The sequence below is a fragment of the Sinohyriopsis cumingii genome, chromosome 3, assembly GCF_028554795.1.
Source record: "Sinohyriopsis cumingii isolate HCF-2022 chromosome 3, ASM2855479v2, whole genome shotgun sequence".
Lineage (NCBI taxonomy): Eukaryota > Metazoa > Mollusca > Bivalvia > Unionida > Unionidae > Sinohyriopsis > Sinohyriopsis cumingii.
In genome coordinates this window covers 48006792-48022125 of record NC_142963.1, presented here as the reverse complement: position 1 = coordinate 48022125, position 15334 = coordinate 48006792, and the positions used below count along the sequence as shown (strand labels likewise).

At 36.2% G+C, this 15334-nt stretch overlaps 1 protein-coding gene across 1 annotated transcript in view; it reads left to right on the top strand.

Moving 5' to 3' along the window:
* The window catches only part of LOC149802811 (nose resistant to fluoxetine protein 6-like), a 34555-nt gene extending 19506 nt beyond the window's left edge, over positions 1-15049 (top strand). Inside the window, exons 12-15 of the mRNA XM_089951318.1 lie at positions 473-596; positions 1139-1325; positions 11768-11910; positions 13627-15049. Coding sequence (XP_089807444.1) covers positions 473-596; positions 1139-1325; positions 11768-11910; positions 13627-13749 — 577 coding nt within the window. The 3' untranslated portion in view covers positions 13750-15049. The remainder of the gene's footprint in view (positions 1-472; positions 597-1138; positions 1326-11767; positions 11911-13626) is intronic.
* Positions 15050-15334: the final 285 nt, after the last annotated feature.

Genomic DNA, 15334 nt, shown 5'->3' with positions numbered 1-15334 from the left:
GTGGGAAAGTATTTGAATGTTAAATGGCATTGTGTACAACTTAAAAAGAGCAACCTGCACTATGTAAAGCAGCTGAGCCACCATTACATAAAGATATTGTCGTGACTCCTAACTGGAGCAATGCAACTTAATCCATCCACTACAAGCCACGACGTCGGCAAACCACGACGTCGTCAAACCACGACGACCACGACATGTCATGGAAAGGATTAAGTGGGAACGTGGATTTCGGAAAAAAGATAATGTGTATTATATATAAGAAAACATTCAAAGGATACTACAAACTGATGCTCACATTTACAAGAGTTGCAGCCCCAAGAGTTATTAAATTTGTTACACGGTATTTAAGCTGGAATGTTACGAGGCTCTTGTATTTCGTATTTAATAATAAAGTGAACTCCATGTCGCAAAAACACGAATTTGTGAGAGTAGTTTTGTTCCAAATTTGATTTAATATTATATGTAATTTCAGAGATGACAATGACGTTTTCGCAAAGCTGTACATCAAGCCGTATTGCAGGATGGGTCCTTATATAATCGGTCTAATTACAGGCTACATACTATATAGAACCGACTGTAGACTGAAAATAAGCAAGGTAGGCTTGCGAGGACAAAGCTTTCATAATGAAGGTCAAAAAGAGAAAACTTGCCACAAAATGTAGTTTTGTTTATGTTATTGAGCCGAATGAGATTTTTTTTTTAACTTGCTGGATTTGTGGCAGAAATGACTTTATACAAATTTACGAACGAAGTTTTGTTTTGTTTCGCTCTTTCAAAATACACCTTTTTGCTCGTGTTCCAGTTTTGCTTTTCTTCGTCGGATTTTTCCGTCTTTCTAGGGGAGATTTCACATGATTTAACAATGACAATGTTTGTTATCATTCGTTGCACTTTCAGCGTCAACTATATATTGCTTGTTGATTTTGTTGTAAATATAATTGCAGTGGTGTTTTCTAATCTCATACAATCAGAAATAGAACTCTTGTTGGAATTATTCGATTATTATTGGATTTGATGACCTATAACATTTCAGAGGGAATATTGAGAACCCGACTGGACTAGGTCCAAGAGGATAGAGGGAATCGGTGAATGAATGAATGAATTATTATTATTGTTATTATTATTATTATTATTACAGCTGCTGAATCTACTTGGCTGGACCGTGGCGACGGGTCTGTGTTTGACAGTCCTCTACGGAATATACAACCCTGACAACACACACACCCTCAGTCGTGAGCTTGCTTCGGTATACACCGCTACGTTCCGTACAGCCTGGGGGATAGGTGTGGCATGGGTTGTTATTGCATGTGCCTCTGGGAACGGGGGTAAGTAATTGCATTACGGGCAATCCCAAAAAAGGTCGGAATAAGCTGAAATACTGAGATAGTCAGTAGATGATAAAACCTACAACTAAATAATAAAACTATTTGGTTTGTACCTATGTGGCCATGGTTAAATCACTTTGTGCCAGCATATGCTAGGATCTATATTCATCTGATCACTACACCCACCTTTCTACTGACCGGATCTGGCTTGAGAAAAGCTCAAACCGAATGAGTCATTTATAACGTTTGCCTTATGATAAACCTTGATTCACGTACATGGGGATTTCAATCACTCGATCTCAAATCAGACGTTTTTTTGCAAGTGCAGTTTTGTTTTGAGTGTGAATAATATTTGATATCTTGCTGTGAGTGCGAATCATGATCAATACCCTAATGTGAGTGCGAATCATGATTTATACCTTGTTGTGAGTGCGAATCATGATTTATACCTTGTTGTGAGTGTGAATCATGATTTATACCTTGATGTGAGTGCGAATCATGATTTATACCTTGTTGTGAGTGCGAATAATGTTGTATACCTTGTTGTGAGTGCGAATCATGATCAATACCTTCATGTGAGTGCGAATCATGATGTATACCTTGCTGTAAGTGCGAATCATGATTTATACCTTGTTGTGAGTGCGAGTCATGATTTATACCTTGTTGTCAGTGCGAATCATGATTTATACCTTGTTGTGAATGCGAATCATGATGTATGCCTTGTTGTGAGTGCGAATCATGATTTAGAAATTGAAGTGAGTGCGAATCATGACCAAAACCCTGATGTGAGTGCGAATAATGATCTACACCTTGGTGTGAGTGTGAATCATGATTCATACCTTGACGTGAGTGTGAATCATGACCAATGCCCTGATGTGAGTGCGAATCATATTTTATACGTTGTTGTGAGTGCGAATCATGAGTTATACCTTGCCGTGAGTGCGAATCATGATGTATACCTTGCTGTGAGTGCGAATCATGATTTATACATTGTTGTGAGTGCGAATCATGATTTATCCCTTGTTGTGGGTGCGAATCGTGATCTATACCTTGTTGTGAATGCGAATTGCGATTGATACTTTGATGTGAGTGCAAATCAAGATTGATGATACCTTGTTGTGAGTGCGAATCATGATTTATACCTTGATGTGAGTGCGAATCATGACCAATACCCTGATGTGAGTGCAAATCATAATTTATACCTTGTTGTGAGTGCCAATCATGATTCATAACTTGTTGTGAGTGCGAATCATGATTTATACCTTGTTGTGAGTGTGAATCATGACCAATGCCCTGATGTGAGTGCGAATCATGTTTTATACGTTGTTGTGAGTGCGAATCATGAGTTATACCTTGCCGTGAGTGCGAATCATGATGTATACCTTGCTGTGAGTGCGAATCATGATTTATACATTGTTGTGAGTGCGAATCATGATTCACACATTGTTTTGAGTGCGAATCATGATTTATACCTTGTTGTGAATGAGAATCGTGATTGATACTTTGATGTGACTGCGAATCATAATTGATGGTACCTTGTTGTCAATGCGAATCATGATTTATACATTGATGTGAGTGCGAATCATGATTTATACATTGTTGTGAGTGCGAATAATGATTTATACCTTGCTGTGAGTGCGAATGATGATTTATACGTTGTTGTGAGTGCGAATCATGATTTATACCTTGATGCGAGTGCGAATCATGACCAATACCCTGATGTGAGTGCGAATCATGAGTTATGCCTTGTTGTGAGTGCGAATAATGATTTATACCTTGTTGTGAGTGCGGATCATGATTTATACCTTGTTGTGAGTGCGAATCATGATTTATACCTTGTTGTGAGGGCGAATCATGATTTATACATTGTTGTGAATGCGAATCATGATTTATGCTTTGTTGTGAGTGCGAATCATGATTTTTACCTTGATGTGAGTGCGAATGATGACCAATACACTGATTTGAGTGCGAATCATGATTTATACCTTGTTGTGAGTGCGAATGATGATTTATACCTTGTTGTGAGTGCGAATAGTGATTTATACCTTGATGTGAGTGCGAATCATGATTTATACATTATTGCGAGTGGGAATCATGATTTATACCTTGTTGTGAGTGCGAATCATGATTTATACATTGTTCTTAGTGCGAATCATCATTTATACCTTGATGTGAGTGCGAATCATGATTTATACATGATTTATACCTTGATGTGAGTGCGAATCATAATTGATACCTTGACGTGAGTTCGAATCATGATTTATACATTTATTGTGAATGCGAAGCATGGTGTATACCTAGTTGTGAGTGCGAATCACGATTTATACGTTGTTGTGAGTGCGAATAATGATTTATACCCTGATGTGAGTGCGAATCATTATTTATACATTGTTGTGATTGCGAATGATGATTTATACCAAGTTGTGAGTGCGAATAATGATTTATACCTTGATGTGAGTGCGAATCATGATTTATACATTGTTGTGAGTGCGAATCATGATTCACACATTGTTTTGAGTGCGAATCATGATTTATACCTTGTTGTGAATGAGAATCGTGATTGATACTTTGATGTGACTGCGAATCATAATTGATGGTACCTTGTTGTCAATGCGAATCATGATTTATACATTGATGTGAGTGCGAATCATGATTTATACATTGTTGTGAGTGCGAATAATGATTTATACCTTGCTGTGAGTGCGAATGATGATTTATACGTTGTTGTGAGTGCGAATCATGATTTATACCTTGATGCGAGTGCGAATCATGACCAATACCCTGATGTGAGTGCGAATCATGAGTTATGCCTTGTTGTGAGTGCGAATAATGATTTATACCTTGTTGTGAGTGCGGATCATGATTTGTACCTTGTTGTGGGTGCCAATCATCATTTATACTTTGTTGTGAGTGCGAATCATTATTTATATCTTGTTGTTAGTGCGAATCATGATTTGTACCTTGATGCGAGTGCCAATCATGACCAATACCTTGCTGTGAGTGCGAATCATGATTTATACATTGATGTGAGTGCGAATCATGACAAACACCCTGATGTGAGTGCCAGTCATGAGTTATACCTTGTTGTGAGTGCGAATCATGATTTATACCTTGTTGTGAGTGCGAATCACGATTTATACATTATTGTGAGTGCGAATCCTGATTTATACATTGTTGTGAGTGCGAATCATGATGTATACCTTCCTGTGATTGCAAATCATGATTGATACCTTGTTGTGAGTGCGAATAATGATTCATACCTTGTTGTGTGTGCGAATAATGATTTATACCTTGTTGTGAGTGCGAATCATGATTTATACCTTGCTGTGAGTGCGAATAATGATTTATACCTTGTTGTGAGTGAGTATCATGATTAATACCTTGATGTGAGTGCGAATCATGATGTATACTTTGCTGTGAGTGCGAATCATGATTTACAGATTGTTCTGAGTGCGAGTCATGATTTATACCTTGTTGTCAGTGCGAATCATCATTTATACCTAGTTGTCAGTGCGAATCATGATTTATACATTATTGTGAGTGCGAATCATGATTCATACCTTGTTCTGAGTGCGAATCATGATTTATACATTCATGTGAGAGCGAATCATGACCAACACCCTGATGTGAGTGTCAATCATGAGTTATACCTTGTTGTGAGTGCGAATCATGATTTATACCTTGTTGTGAGTGCGAATCAAGATTTATACATTGTTGTGAGTGCGAATCCTGATTTATACATTGTTGTGAGTGCGAATCATGATTTATACCTTGCTGTGATTGGGAATCATGATTGATACTTTGTTGTGAGTGCGAATAATGATTTATACCTTGCTGTGTGTCCGAATAATGATTTATACCTTGTTGTGAGTGCGAATCATGATTTATACCTTGGTGTAAATGCGAATCATGACTTATACCTTGTTGTGAGTGCGAATCATGATTTATACCTTGTTGTGAGTGCGAATCATGATATATACATTGTTGTGAGTGCGAATCATGATTAATACCTTGATGTGAGTGCTAATCATGATGTATACCTTGCTGTGATTGCGAATCATGATTTATACCTTCTTGTGAGTGCGAATCATGATTCATACCTTGTTGTTAATGCGAATCATGATTTAGAAATTGATGTGAGTGCGAATCATGACCAAAACCCTGATGTGAGTGCGAATAATGATGTACACCTTGGTGTGAGTGCGAATCATGATTTATACCTTGATGTGAGTGTGAATCATGACCAATGTCCTGATGTGTGTGCGAATCATGTTTTATACGTTGTTGTGAGTGCGAATCATGATTTATACCTTGCCGTGAGTGCGAATCACGATGTTTATCTTGCTGTGAGTGAGAATCATGATTTATACTTTGTTGTGAATGCCAATCGTGATTGACACTTTGAAGTGAGTGCGAATGAAGATTGATGCTACCTTGTTGTGGGTGCAAATCATGATTTATACCTTGATGTGAGTGCGAATCATGACCAATAAACTGATGTGAGTGCAAATAATGATTTATACCTTGTTGTGAGTGCCAGTCAGGATTTTTAACTCGTTGTGTGTTCGAATCATGATTTATACATTGATGTCAGTGCGAATCATGACCAATACCCTGATGTGAGTGCAAATCATGATTTATACCTTGTTGTGAGTGTGAATCATGATGTATACCTTGCTCTGAGTGCAAATGATGATTTATACCTTCTTGAGAGTGCGAATCATGATTTAATCATTGTTGTAAGTGCAAATCATGATTTATACATTCCTGTGAGTGCGAATTATGATTTATACCTTGTAGTGAGTGCGAATCATGATTTATACCTTGTTGTGAATGCGAATCGTGATTGATACTTTGATGTGACTTCGAATCATAATTCATGACACCTTGTTGTCAGTGCGAATCATGATTTATACCCTGATGTGAGTGCGAATCATGACCAATACCCTGTTGTGAGTGCAAATCATGATTCATACCTTGTTGTCAGTGCGAATCATGATTTATACATTGATGTGAGTGCGATTCATGACCAATACCCTGATGTGAGTGCCAGTCATGAGTTATACCTTGTTGTGAGTGCGAATCATGATTTATACTTTGTTGTGAGTGCGAATCACGATTTACACATTGTTGGGAGTGCGAATCCTCATTTATACATTGTTGTGAGTGCGAATCATGATTTACACCTTGCTGTGATTGCGAAACATGATTGATACATTGGTGTGAGTGCGAATACTGATTTGTACCTTGTTGTGAGTGCGAATCGTGATTTATACCTTGTTGTGAATGCGAATCATGATTTATACCTTGGTGTGAATGCGAATCATGACTTATACCTTGTTGTGTGTGCGAATAATGATTTATACATTGTTGTGAGTGCGAATCCTGATTTATACCTTGTTGTGAGTGCGAATCATGATTTATACCTTGCTGTGATTGCGAATCATGATTTATACCTTGTTGTGAGTGCCAATAATGATTTATACCTTGTTGTGTGTGGGAATAATGATTTATACCTTGTTGTGAGTGCGAATCATGATTTATACCTTGGTGTGAGTGCGAATCCTGATTTACACCTTGTTGTGAGTGCGAATCATGATTTATACCTAGCTGTTAGTGCGAATCAGGTTTGACACCTTGTTGTGAGTGCGAATCATGATTTATACCTTGTTGTGTGTGCGAATAATGATTTATACATTGTTGTGAGTGCGAATCCTGATTTATACCTTGTTGTGAGTGCGAATCATGATTCATACCTTGTTGTGAGTGCCAATAATGATTTATACCTTGTTGTGTGTGCGAATAATGATTTATACCTTGTTGTGAGTGCGAATCAAGATTTATACATTGGTGTGAGTGCAAATCATGACTTATATCTTGTTGTGAGTGCGAATCATGATTTATACCTTGTTGTGAGTGCGAATCATGATTTATATCTTGTTGTGAGTGCGAATCATGATTTATACCTTGCTGTTTTTGCGAATCAGGTTTGATACCTTGTTGTGAGTGCGAGTCATGATTGATACCTTGTTGTGAGTGCGAATCATGATTTATACCTTGTTGTGAATGCGAATCATGATTCATACCTTGATATGAGTGCGAATCATGATTTATACCTTGATGTGAGTGCGAATCATGACCAATACCCTGATGTGAGAGCGAACCATGATTTATACCTTGGTGTGAGTGCGAATCATGATTTAGACCTTGTCTTGAGTGCGAATCATGATTTTTGCCTTGTTGTGAGTGCAAATGATGATTCATACCTTGTTGTGAGTGCGAATGATGATTTATACCTTTTTGTGAGTGCGAATCATGACCAATACCCTGATGTGACTGCGAATCATGATTTATACCTTGTTGTGAGTGCGAAGCATGGTGTATACCTTGTTGTGAGTGCGAATCACGATTTATACATTGTTGTGAGTGCGAATAATGATTTATACCTTGATGTGAGTGCGAATCATTATTTATACATTGTTGTGATTGCGAATGATGATTTATACCTTGTTGTGAGTGCGAATAGTGATTTATACCTTGATGTGAGTGCGAATCATGATTTATACATTATTGCGAGTGGGAATCATGATTTATACCTTGTTGTGAGTGCGAATCATGATTTATACATTGTTCTTAGTGCGAATCATCATTTATACCTTGATGTGAGTGCGAATCATGATTGATGATACATTGTCGTGAGTGCAAATCATTATTTATAAATTGATGTGAGTGCGAATCATGACCAATACCTTGATGTGAGTGCGAATAATGATTTATACCTTGTTGTGGGTGCCAATCATCATTTATACCTTGTTGTGAGTGGGAATCATTATTTATACCTTGTTGTTAGTGCGAATCATGATTTGTACCTTGATTCGAGTGCCAGTCATGACCAATACCTTGCTGTGAGCGCGAATCATGATTTATACCTTGTTGTGAGTGCGAATCATGATTTATACCTTGTTGTGAATGCGAATCGTGATTGATACTTCGATGTGAGTGCGAATCATGATTAATATCCTGATGTGAGTGCGAATAATGATTTATACCTTGTTGTGAGTGCGAATTATGATTTAGACCTTGTCTTGAGTGCGAATCATGATTTTTACCTTGTTGTGAGTGCAAATCATGATTCATACCTGGTTGTGAGTCCGAATGATGATTTATACCTTTTTGTGAGTGCGAATCATGACCAATACCCTGATGTGACTGCGAATCATGATTTATACCTTGTTGTGAGTGCGAAGCATGGTGTATACCTTGTTGTGAGTGCGAATCACGATTTATACATGATTTATACCTTGATGTGAGTGCGAATCATTATTTATACATTGTTGTGATTGCGAATGATGATTTATACCTTGTTGTGAGTGCGAATAATGATTTATACCTTGATGTGAGTGCGAATCATGATTTATACCTTGTTGTGAGTGCGAATCATGATTTATACATTGTTCTTAGTGCGAATCATGATTTATACCTTGTTGTGAGTGCGAATCATGATTTATACCTTGTTGTGAGTGCGAAACATGACTTATACCTTGGTGTGAGTGCGAATCATGATTTATACGTTGATGTGAGTGGGAATCATGACCAATACCCTGATGTGAGTGCGAATCATGATTTATACCTTGTTGTGAGTGCGAATCATGATTCATACCTTGTTGTGAGTGCGAATGATGATTTGTACCTTGAATGTGAGTGCGAATCATGATTTATACCTTGTTGTGATTGCGAATCATGATTAATACCTTGCTGTGAGTGCGAATCATGATTTATACCTTGTTGTGAGTGCAAGTCCTGATTTATACATTGTTGTGAGTGCAAATAATGATTTATTCCTTGCTGTGAGTGCGAATGATGATTTATACGTTGTTGTGAGTGCGAATCATGATTTATACCTTGATGTGAGTGCGAATCATGATCAATACCCTGATGTGAGTGCCAATCATGGGTTATGCCTTGTTGTGAGTGCGAATAATGATTTATACCTTACTGTGAGTGCGGATCATGATTTATACCTTGTTGTGAGAGCGAATCATGATTTATACCTTGTTGTGAGCGCGAATCATGATTTATACATTGTTGTGAATGCGAATCATGATTTATGCTTTGTTGTGAGTGCGAATCATGATTTATACCTTGATGTGAGTGCGAATGATGACCAATACACTGATTTGAGTACGAATCATGATTTATACCTTGTTGTGAGTGCGAATGATGATTTATACCTTGTTGTGAGTGCGAATCATGATTTATACCTTGACGTGAGTTCGAATCATAATTTATACCTTGTTGTGAATGCGAATCGTGATTTATACTTTGATGTGAGTGCGAATCATGGTTGATGATACCTTGTTGTGAGTGCGAATTATGATTAATACATTGTTGTGAGTGCGAATCATGATTCATACATTGTTCTGAGTGCGAGTCATTATTGATACTTGTCCAACTAGGGAAGTCAGCTGGTTAAAGTCTGATCGAAAGAATACCGGGATGTATCGATACGGTGAAATGAAGAACGTAATTCTGAGACGGGCACGTGTTATGAAGACCATATTGAATTTGTTGGAAAGTTCCTTCTAATTACGTCGTGGGTTCTCTTTGAGTCATGGGGTCTCGATGAGATTAGAGAAGCCCAACCCAGCATACATTCGTCTTTATTTACAGATTCTAGCGTAAATAGTATTTCATTAAACTCAATGATTTTGGGAAACATGTGCACATGATTTAAAAACAGATATCAAACAGATCCTTTCATCGCTAGGATCTGTCAATTTAAAAGTGAGCGTACAATTTCTTACCATGTAATCATGTTTAAATACAACTTGAGGGAAAAAGACGCCGATATCAGTTGAGTTGTATAGGAATCTGGCAAAATATGATAGTTATAATTAAATTAAGCGGTCCTCTTGAATACTTTTGTTCTAATTGTAAGGGGGCGAAACGGTTTTTGTATAAGTGAAATATTTGTTTTCTTGAACAGGTTAACAATCTTTCGTTATTTGCTCCAATATTAATATTCTTCATTAATTATTTTCTAATTCGTAAATATTAATCGTTTCTGATCATAGAAACTATGTTATGAATTCACTAATTATTACACACTTCAAACTGTAATACCTACGGGTGACTAACCTGATCGCGTTTAAGTCAGCAGACTGTTTTATTTATCTCCCGAATCTTGTTGGAAGAAGTGTTGAAAATTGGTAGGGGTGGTATTTTACAAAAAAACATCGTTTTGGGGAGGAATCGACATGAAAATATTATCAGTGTCATACGAATTGTTTAAGGGTTTGTTCTTTAATGATATAATTGAACAAATTTCCGAAGCTGTTGTATCTCGAAAAGTACTTTTCCAAACTCCAACGACGATAGTGATCTTCTCACTTATGCCAAGGTAATCTTTCTCCTTATTCTACAACTTTCCATCGGAACGTAAACTTCCTTATAAATTTTATTGCACGCATAATCTAAATTTTAATATTTATCTTTTTAGTATATATATATACTTATAAGCGAAGTACGTGTAAATTAGATTTGCATTACATTTATATAATAAAAAAATATCTCTAAGTATCTCTCCCCCTATAATCGTATAATCGTATTAATTAGTGTTTGCAGTTCGATGAGATGCTGCTGTTTATATATGCACATTGTCTTGTCTCGAGTCGATATTAAGAACCGTTTTACACGAGTTCGAATCAAGATTCACCCGAAGAAGTTGATCGATCTTGGGTCAAGAAAGCCTGGACTTGAGTTTGATTTACGCGATCAGGTGATTGCATCTTGTACTTGAGTTGTGGTGATAAGGTGACCAATAATCTTTGTATTTTACACGTACTTCGCTTACATTGATCATGGTTGACATGGAGACCAGTCATACGAATATTAGCATCTGTGAAAAGGACTTGTGCATAACAAATGGGAAAACTTAGCATGATTTGTAATGTATTTGCCCTACGTCACTTAGCTAAGGTATTGCCTCCGTGTAGCTTTTAATTTTGTCCGTGAATGATGAGCTTTATGTCCAACCAAAATAGTACAAGGAGAATAAAATGCTATCCTTGTCCGTCCATCCGTCCGTCCGTCCTACCTTAGTTAAGTTTTGCGTTTAGGTCATTTCAAGCACATCATTCGGGCATCCGTGTTCCATGAACACATCTCTGTTCTTCATTTTTCTAATTGCCGATGAATCTTACAGAAAAGCTTACTCTTAAAACGATTTATCCCATTCCCGTGCAAAGGAGGAAAAAGAGATAAAATTAGAGGTTCGGCGTACGCTGATTATTGAACAAGTATGAACGAATATCGCGAAAGGGAAAGAAGAATAATACATGGTAAATAATCATTTTCCCACGTTGGTATAATCAAAATGACCGTGATCTAGGTTAATCAATAGCCTGAAAATGAAATAAAATAACATATTTGATATGTTTCAGGAATAATTAACTCCATTTTGTCTTGGCGAGCCTTTATACCACTGAGCAGACTCACCTATTGCACGTACCTTGTGCACCCAATCGTCCTCTACGTCAGATTTGAATCTCTGAGGACAACCTTGCATCTCACTGATATTTTGCTGGTATGTATTTTACTTCGATAGTCAGGAACAGGGACACTAGTCTCTGTTAAATAAAAATATAATTTTGCAATTGCAACCCACTCCGTTTTTAATCAGTAATTCTCAGATTTATGTAAATTGAGCAGTAAACAATATTGGACAATTTGCATGTGCTTGCAAGAACTATGGTAGATGAAAAAACATCCATATGAAAAAACATCCATATCAACATAATGCAATGCAATCATCGATTTGTATATATTTCTGTGTTCGTAAGCGGACAGAGAAATTGTGTCAATAGGGCATTTGCATGACAAACATTTCTTCGGATTATTTTAGCTATTTACTTTCACACCCAACCATCTCCAATAGTGAGAGAAAATCAGCAAATCTCTACTTTTTGAACCCCATTATAAATGTATACCAAACAAAATTGTGGAAATGAAAGTTAAATAAATCTTTGTTAAGTGAGACCCTCATACGTTAAATAAAGTAGAAAAGTGTACTATGACCGTACAATTTTCCGTAAAATTACATAATTTTAGAATATTCAAGTTGGTGGATGTGAAAAGTTATTCGTTGACTAACATCCACGCATAACAACTGCGGCATCGTACTTAATAAAGCGACTGGCACAACATTCTTCTATACAATACTGACATTCCACAAGGCAAACCCAATACACGTTAGCTAATAACTAATAATGATTGAGGTACTCTAGAGAAACTTATTTATACCTCTTTTATTAAACATTTAGCAACTCTACCCCTCAACAAAAAGGGCCCTAATATATATATATATATATATATATATATATATATATATATATATATATATATATATATATATATATATATATATATATATATATATATATATATATGTGTGTGTGTGTGTGTGTGTGTGTGTGTGTGTTAAGTGTGTGTGTGTGCGTGTGTGTGATGAAATCTGTTAGAGATCTTGGTAAGTACAAATCACCTATAAAGCACATCTACTGCAACTGAAAATGACAAAAGACAAATTTCAACGTTAACATTACTGTTACTAGGAAAAAGCCAACTCGATATTGTACAGTGTTAAATTTTAAGCAAGTACAAAATCACTTACACCTGATAGATAGCAGGCAGACCATTGGCTGAGTGGAAGAAGGCATGCATTATTTTCTCAGTCACAAAGCCTGGGTTAGAAATAAATGTTTAACATCCATTTCATAACTTTAAACAAAACAAAGTTGTACTTGGAACATACGTAGTGGTAAACGATTTGTTGATGATGATATGGTGAGGTCCTGGCATCAGTTATTTCATCATCCATTGAGACTGCTTCATTGGTATGGATCATGATGAAAAAGACAAAAGGTCAAAGGTTAATCTAATCCAGTCAATCTAGCAACTAATTTTAAAAACAACCCGTGGACCAAGACGTGAAAAGCACATGTTGATATCACGGTTTTGGTTCATACATACACAGACACAAGAAGTTTAGAATATATGTACAAAAGACAAATGCCGATGTTATGAATAAAACTATTACGTTAGAGCCATAATTTTACAAAAATGTAGAGTACATCAAAGTGGATGTAGTACAGAACCTTGTAGGAAGTGGAAAATATCTTCAAAATTTGAATTTGTTTAAAGTACAAAAATCTCGTTAGTAGGGTTTCAGTTTTTTGCAGGGTCGATGGATGCACACAGACACACACAGATACTATTAAAGCACTGTTTCTCTTCTTTTCAGGTGTTCCTGTTCGTAGGGAATCTTGCGATCTCATATGTGGTTGCCTACTTTGTTTCTCTTGCCTTTGAGTCCCCTATGATGGGTCTTGAAAAAGTTATTTTAAAGAGAGAAACAAGAAAATGAATTTCAATTACGATAATGAGCGCAATGAAACCTTTCTACTCCCAACACACATGACATAAGAAAACATGTCTTGAATGGACAGTGAAGGTTGAATTACAAAATAAGCTAGGACTCTTTTATTATTCAATGTATTAGCCAATTTGTTTTTATAAAATATAAAAGTCGAAATGATTGAAGTGATTTTGATATAACTGGATTAGACTATAACTGTTTCATTTTTGTATGAACAAAATATCACATTTTTCAACTTTCTTTTTTTATCTGTTCCATGGCAGGCTTTTATTTCAACAAATAATTATCATTACATACCTCGAAAACTCAAGTTGTTGAGTGAAGTGCTTTATAAATCATATTGAGTGAAATGCTTTATAAGGCATTTTGAGTGAAGTGCTTTATAAGGCATACTGAGTGAAGTGCTTTATAAAGCATACTGAGTGAAGTGCTTTATTAGGCATATTGAGTGAAGTGCGTTATAAGGCATATTGAGTGAAGTGCGTTATAAGGCATATTGAGTGAAGTGCTTTATAAGGCATATTGAGTGAAGTGCTTTATAAAGCATATTAAGTGAAGTGCCTTATTCGGCATATTGAGTGAAGTGCTTTATAAAGCATATTGCTCGAATTGCTATCTGTAGTTTAGAACACTTTCATACATTGCACTCAAAGTTAAATGAATTTAGCTAAATTGTAAGGCATGTTTGCAAATTTAGTGTTGTTCAATCCATTAACAACAATCGCTTTCACTCATGGATGCATGCTATATCCAGTCTCCGAAGTATTTTCAAGGAAGATTAAATGTATTCTTGGTCCCTGCCGCTGAACGATGTTCTTTCTAGACTGACTAAAACATGTACTGACCATATAACCCACAGATATGGAGATCGAAACAAATCACACCATGCAACGGTCACGACCTTTACTTCTTCATTGCTTGAAGTAAAAGAATATTCAAGACAAGACTTCACTGAGTTAAGAACATCAAACACTTTTCCACTGGCATGTCATTTACTTACATGTGGAATTGTTTGTTACCAGTCTGTGTGCTAGCAGAAGTTATTTTTAATCCACATTTTGGTATATTTTACCTCAATGTGTATCGCGGTAATAAAACAAAATACTAATTTATTATATTTAACTTAGAGCCGGAAAAACTGAGCGTTTTACATTCCATTGTTAGAACATTTACATTCCAATGTTATAATACTTTTACATTCCAATGTTAAAACACTTATGTCGAGTCCTTGATTATTTCCATTATATATCGTTGAAATTCTGAAATGACCATAAAGGAGCTACAGCTTTTTTGACTTAACCTAATATTTTCTTATCAGTAACACTCTTTTCGTTCAACTGTACATGATTTCACGTTCAGCTCATGGGTTCTCTCTCTCTCTCTCTCTCTCTCTCACGCACACACACACATATATTATAATTGAATTTTTATCGGAAATCCGTGTGTGTGAATTCGATGAATTAGAAAATAATTTCTTTGTCGATTTTTGATGTTCTCTCCCTTTAACATTATGGGGTTTGAAAACAATAATGATATCTACAAGACTTAAATAGACAGATAAATATATTGTTCA